The sequence below is a fragment of the Convolutriloba macropyga genome, chromosome 10 (assembly GCF_964194025.1).
Source record: "Convolutriloba macropyga chromosome 10, txConMacr16.3, whole genome shotgun sequence".
NCBI classification, from domain to species: Eukaryota; Metazoa; Xenacoelomorpha; order Acoela; family Convolutidae; genus Convolutriloba; species Convolutriloba macropyga.
The window spans coordinates 47,062,904-47,069,591 of NC_134477.1; the positions used below are offsets into that span (position 1 = coordinate 47,062,904).

A 6,688-nucleotide genomic window follows, 5' to 3' on the forward strand; every position below is an offset into this window, starting at 1 on the left:
AGGTCGACGTGAATACTAAGACAGCTCAGATCTGAATGATTAACTCTATTAACAGAATTAGAGAAAGACCCCAGACGTGATTGCGCATTTCATTTACAACAAAGTGTAAACAGACCTAAATAGTGGAGCTTCAAAAGATGAACAATGTATGAATAAGAAGCACTGTAGACATGAGCAATAACTTTATATTGGGGGCAACTGAACTTTAACTAATATCGAAATGATGGCTAAAATGGTGTATCAATAAGGTATTTTTGGTACATGTCTACCACAAAAATGCCAAATATGATTAAAGAATTGACCAACCTTCCACTTTGCGAGTTGAATAGGATTTGCAAACATAGGTTGCAGTGAACTGAATTAATTAAGATTTAACTTGTGATCAGACAATGATTGATGAACTAGGATTATAGGATAACAAATATGAATATGACACAGGAAACAGGAATTGAAGCTCAAAATCAAATATAACTTTAACAAAACAGATAAAAAATATGGTAATCAAAATTAGGATAAGGAGGATGGCATCAACTTGTGTACCACACACCAGTTTTTGATCGAGCTTGCTCTTTCTTCACCAGTTTTTAGTCTACGTCAGTTTTTACACAACGAGCTTGCTCTTTTCATAGGTCGAGGACTGTAAAAGAGTACATCTGCATTGCAATCACATTTCGAACGGCTTTGAAAGATAGCATTCACAGTTTAATGACTTGATTATAGATATCTTTACATTGCGTGTTTCAGGAGACGCTCCTCTATCAAACGACCTTCTACACAATCAGCAGTTTTTCTGGGCCAGTGGTATGTCCCGAGGGAATGGTATGCACAACTCCTGTATTTGAAGGGGGAAGCATATGCGCCATGGACGAGGGGGGTCCATTGTACAAAATGAGGAACTGAAATTAGAGAACAAATGATTTAAAAAAATGTTTTTCTATACCTTGCAGGTCCAAAAATTATCCGCAAACTACCGAGTAGAAACCTTATGGATAAATATTTAAATCATATAATCTTCTTTTTGCTATACAAAATCGCGAATAAGTAAAGTCGATTCCTCTGATCTCAAACAAAAAAATCTACTGAAATTTGTCACAATTAGTCACAATTCGAAAGAATTTCAGTCCAAATAATAATATCACTATTGACAAGCAATACATTTGATGCCCTATAAGAAAGTATACAATTTTTAAAAGTTTTTTTTTAGAAAATGATAATTTTGAATTGTGGTTAACTGTAAGGGTTGCGCTTCTCAGTACATTTTTTAGTAATCGAAGGTCAAGAATTGGCTGAATTTTTACCTAAAGATTATCATAATCAGAGCATTTTTGTTTTTTCGAAATAGACTTGTATTAACGTGAAGACCCGTTAGATGAAATAGTTGAAGTTTAAAAAACTCAAATGGTCAATGATCAGAGAAATCCAATTTTTCTTAATCATAACGAAACAACTGAGGCTGTTCGTACACGTATATAGAAATAAGATTTTAAATGCTCCAACAAAATTTTTTTAAAGCTACTTTTTTTCGCCAAGATAATTTTGGAATCAATAATTTCGAAATCAGAAAATCTGCTCGCACTTATTTTCAGCTCATTAAGCAGAAATAAGAAACAGCAGTTCTCCCTAAAGCCTTTATTGCTAAGGAAATTTTAATGCGCCTTTCTTGTCCTAAAACGAACACAGTTATCATACCAATAAAACGTTCTCGTTAAATTCTGAAAGCAAGCAAATAAAAACAAGCATGCACTCATCAAACTTATCTAAAAGAGAATTTTTAGCAGACAATAAAGAAAATAAGTAGCAAAATGGAATAAACAGATTAATGAAGAATAATTAATAAACAAAAATAAAGCACAGTTCTCTAATTTCTTGTTGCTAAGTTGTTACAACATGGAACCGGCATGTCTGTATGGAATCGCCAGTCATTATTCCTCTATACAACGGAGCAATAAGAGTTACACGTGTAATGGTAGCAGCTATTTCGCAAGCATCATCTATTACAGAGAATGGATTTTGGATCAAATTCTCAGGAAACCTTAGATTCAAACTCACTTGTCGACTTTTGAATCTTTCCACTGTTGAAAGAATGGCAACCTGGGACGACTGACAAGACGATGCTTAATTTAGTGCATCTCTTTTCCAGTATATAAGAATATATAGTGTTTCGATATAGTTTTGCTACTCTGAGATCCGTTTCTATAATTAGCTCTTCTTAGCTCTGAAATGTTTCTTTACACTTATTTCTGTTGGTAGCGGTGAAATAGTTGTTTTCTGCGTTCAAATGTTCTTATAAAGTTTTATACTACCACGAGAAACGGTAATTTTCAAACACATGCAATGAATTCGCCGTTGATTCAGTCGTTTTGTGTTGAAAACTTTTATCTTGGCAACTATTCACCCCGAGTTTGATGTAATTTCTATTTAGAGCCTCAAACCTTTTCTATGTGGTACACATCCAACAAAGTTTTAAAATTTGAACTTCAAAGCATCCGTAACGAGAATAAATAAGTTTTTCGAGGAATTTGACTATAATACGAAAAAATTGTCCGCAAATTTTGAGTGTATTCCTTTACAAGCCTGCTTCTTTTTTAATTGTCTTCAATTTTGATACTGCTCTTTTATGCTTTTGGCTTAGAAATGATCAAATGAAATTCACTGATTGCTCACAACTCAAATTCACGCTCTGAGTTCAGAGCAAATTCTTTCCTTTATAATGGCGTGCAAAAAGTAGTTAGTAAAGGACAGGTTTATCTCTCCAAGAAACAGCATATTTGGCTGAAAAACAAAGATTTCACTAAATATCCTCTTTAGCAATATTTCACAACTTATTGACAAAAATTTATCTGACTCCAGTTTAAAAAAATTTTGCAATGAATGTGAGAATGTGAGAATAACCACTTTTTGCTCTTGAGTTTCAGTGAATAGGAGATAATCGATTAGTTGTTTTTACTGCACAGATGACAGGCTTGTTGCTTAATAGTTATTATAAAACAAATTAAGAAGAAGTAAAAGCATAAGCATATTTTTCAACCAAATCGAAATCAATTAGTTTGAGATATTTTTTAAGCTCTAAATTTTTGTTAGTTTTTTGGCTGTCAAATAATCCTAGTAAAAAAGTTAAAAAATATTGGATATTGAACTTTAACGTCTGAAGCTTAGGTGGCCTCCTTAAATTTTTCCTATGGCAAGAGCTTATTAGAATTGGCTTAGAAAAATCAGACATGATTTCAGCGTTGAAAATTCCGTTTTCAAAGTTACATAAGTTATATTCTATGGTTTCCGCTGCTATACTTATCTTTTCTAATAGGAAAAAAAATGGGAAAATTGTAATTATATTTTTTTTGCACAACCCAGACTCAAGTTTCGTTGATTTTATAGTCGTTGGCATGGTCACGGAATGATTGGCCAAATCGTTTATCTCATCTTCTATATCCATTTACGTTTCTTATTTATGTCGATAAAGAAAAGCTGCTGTGATTCACTTTCATCGTTTTATGATCCGTCAACGGACCTTGTAATGCATTTTTAATGCAAAAATATGTGCTAAATACAACAGGAGCTAGTATTTGCATATGTCTTGATAATTCATGCAGCCAATTTCCAGATGAACGCTCAACGCATAGAAACATGCAGAACTGTTTTTGCATAAATATCCAAATTAATATTCTGATTAGGTATAAATACCAAAGTTGATGTCTCACGTACAGTGTCAAAAAGTAGACAGAACATGCAAAATATTCGGTTTGATTGATTGCCATTTGACAATTTCTATATAACTTCTTCCAAAGTAAAGACGATTCATATTTTTGGTTTTTAAATTTTATGTACGAGTTCTGTATGATTTTCTGCAAATCTTTAATGACTTTTGTAGAACCATCAAGCCCTCATTTACGTCAAAAATGATCTCAATGGATTACCTAGTATCATTTATATATTTGCTTGAGACCAAGGAAAGTTTTCTTTGAGTCGAAAAATGATACAGATTCAAGTGTTCAGGTACATTGAATTCAAACCCAAAAGTTTACGATTCAGCATGCTATCAAACAAAACTCTAAAACAAAACTAATTTTCACTTTTTAGTAAAATAATTGACTTTCAGGGATTTGGGAGATTCTGAGAGATATTTTGAAGATATTCTTAAGAGATTTTTCCAAATTTAAACACATTTCCATAATAAAGTTCTGAAGTTTTCCTGAAAAAAAACTCCCTAAGGTATTTCAAAAATCGACTCAGTACTTGACCAGTTCCGTCTGATTTTATTGTCTCAAAATGAATATCTAGCCGGAGCGATTTTCCTGTCTTGATCAGTACTTCTCCAGTGAAATACACGTCTAAGTAAAATCAAACTTGATCACGTCTGATTTCAAGTCCTAAGACTCCCGAAGTCTTTACAAGACTTGCCCAAGAATCGCAAAGTCTTTGCCAAGGCTTGCCCTGACTTGGCAACTCTTAACCAAGACTTGACAAGTCCCAAAGCGTTTTTAGTGAAAATTTCGTGTTGATCAAATTAGTTTTGTAACGAGCAATGAATTGATGATTGGGCTCGTGGTAAGACTTGGGCTGAGAGGAAAACTGCTTCATGGGTATGAGCACTGCGTAATTATTGGATAGCACACATCCTTGGTCACTCCATTTTTTTCAGTTTTGGCCGTTTCTCGAGCTTTGCAACGATTTTCGGTCAATTTAAGACCAAACTTTGTTTTTTCTAGGCTACTTTTGAGCTTCAGAGCTGTGATACCGTACTGATCGAAGACTTGCAATTGAAATTTTTGCTGATTAAGACTTGGCGTTCAGTCCATGTAGGTTTCACTTATAATGTTTTCTGACTGAAAAAACAACTGGCATAGTTCATAAGGAAGTCGGGCCATACACATCTAGTGCTTTTTTCTGCTCTCGTGCTCACGTACTTGTTTGACATTAGCCATCCTTGGTCACTCCACTTTTTTCAGTTTTGGCCGTTTCTCGAGCTTTGCAACGAATTTCGGTCAATTTAAGACCAAACTTTGTGTTTTCTAGACTAGCTTTGACATCCCTTTGGCTGTTTTGGACAATTTCCTGACAATTTCTGATGTTTTGACGCGCCAAGACTTGACTCAAGACTTTCCCAAGCCATGTCTTATGTCGTGATTCGAGGTGTAAAAAATGAAATCTTCAGAGCTGTGATACCGTACTGATCGAAGACTTGCAATGAAACTTTTTGCTGATAAAGACTTGACGTTCAGTCCATGTAGATTTCACTTATAATGATTTCTGACTGAAAAAACAACTGGCATAGTTCATAATGACGTCGGGCCATACACATCTAGTGCTTTTTTTGCTCTCGTGCTCACGTACTTGTTTGACATTAGCCAATTTAATATGTAGTCAGCGAAAAGGTTTCTTATAATTTTCAGTAATTAGAGTTCTAATAAAAATTTAGCAATTATAAAAACCGTTACTTGGTTTGAAAAAATGAGCTTTAGTTAGTTGGTTTCTGAATTTTTTTAGTTTTCAAACTAATTATGATTTGTGAAAAATGATTTATGATTCTAGTTAACCATAATAGGTTCATATATGATTTCTTGATAACCATACAATGATCATGTGTGATTTCTTAGTAGTCATACAGGGATCAAACTAGGAAATACGTTATCGTTTGTATGAAATCATATATGATCCTTTTTTGACTAGTAACAAGTGGCGACCCGGGGTGCATCAAAAAGTTTTCGATTGCAAAAAGTGGTTTTAATTCATTCGAATAGAAATTCGTGTCCCTGGCATTGCTTTTGTAAAAGAACCACAGAATTCATCAATATGAAAAAATGGGTCATCAAACTTTTTAAGTGCTTACCTGGGTTGATCTGCAACGCTAACAAAACACAAAAAAAAATTTGATAAAAGGTTGATTATGATGTCTAGACATATGAAGGACACAAAATTGTTTGAATGATTCTTCCGTTGTCTCAATTCCTACAAAACGACATTAATTTTGTCAAATTTTAGAGTCAAATTTTAATCTGACAAACTCGAATTATGTTTTATAAGAATCTTTTTGGTTGAATTTCGTCTATTTGTTAGATTACTTTCCCTAGTTCTAGTAAAGGATGCTTTCAAGCTGATAGATTGTAATAGTGTCACTTAAATGTGACAAACCAATATTTTGGCTTGGAAATTGGATGTATCATAAAAGTTTCTGTGAAAAGCATGAAAACGACCGCCAGAGAAGTTTACTTGTGCGACATTTGGAAAATGAATAGGTTGAAAACAATAGGTCTAAAAAATTGCCAAAAGAGCTGATTTTTTGGGAAATTGTGTTTACCAATGTTTTGGAGGTAATTGATTCTGTAGATTGTTTTGATTATTTTGAAAAGGTTTGAAATTTCAACAGTAACAGAAAACATGAAAAAAGGACGTAGAAAAGTTTATTGAATTAGTTGTTAATAATTGAAAATCTATCAAATGGTTTTCGTCATTGACGGTGATAAATGTAGAATTATTTTAACACCTCATTCCCGGGTCAAATTTTTTTTGGTATTGCTCTAAAATCTCGATGTTGAAAATTTACTGGACCCCCAATAAGATTCACTCGATTACACACACCGGCCAGTTTTAATATGTTTAGGGGGAACCTTTGATAAATAGTCCACATTTCCGAAGACTGTTAATTGGAAAATTTCAAAATTTAGAACGAAATGGCTGCAGAAAAACCAAG

At 33.5% G+C, this 6,688-nt stretch overlaps 1 protein-coding gene across 3 annotated transcripts in view; it reads left to right on the top strand.

Moving 5' to 3' along the window:
- The window catches only part of LOC142348173 (chymotrypsin-like protease CTRL-1), a 36,546-nt gene extending 34,427 nt beyond the window's left edge, over window positions 1–2,119 (top strand). For all 3 annotated transcript variants that reach the window (XM_075399406.1, XM_075399407.1, XM_075399408.1), the window contains 2 exons: window positions 745–891; window positions 1,876–2,119. In XM_075399406.1, the coding sequence (XP_075255521.1) occupies window positions 745–891; window positions 1,876–2,037 (309 nt within the window). In that variant the 3' untranslated portion in view covers window positions 2,038–2,119. The remainder of the gene's footprint in view (window positions 1–744; window positions 892–1,875) is intronic.
- Window positions 2,120–6,688: the final 4,569 nt, after the last annotated feature.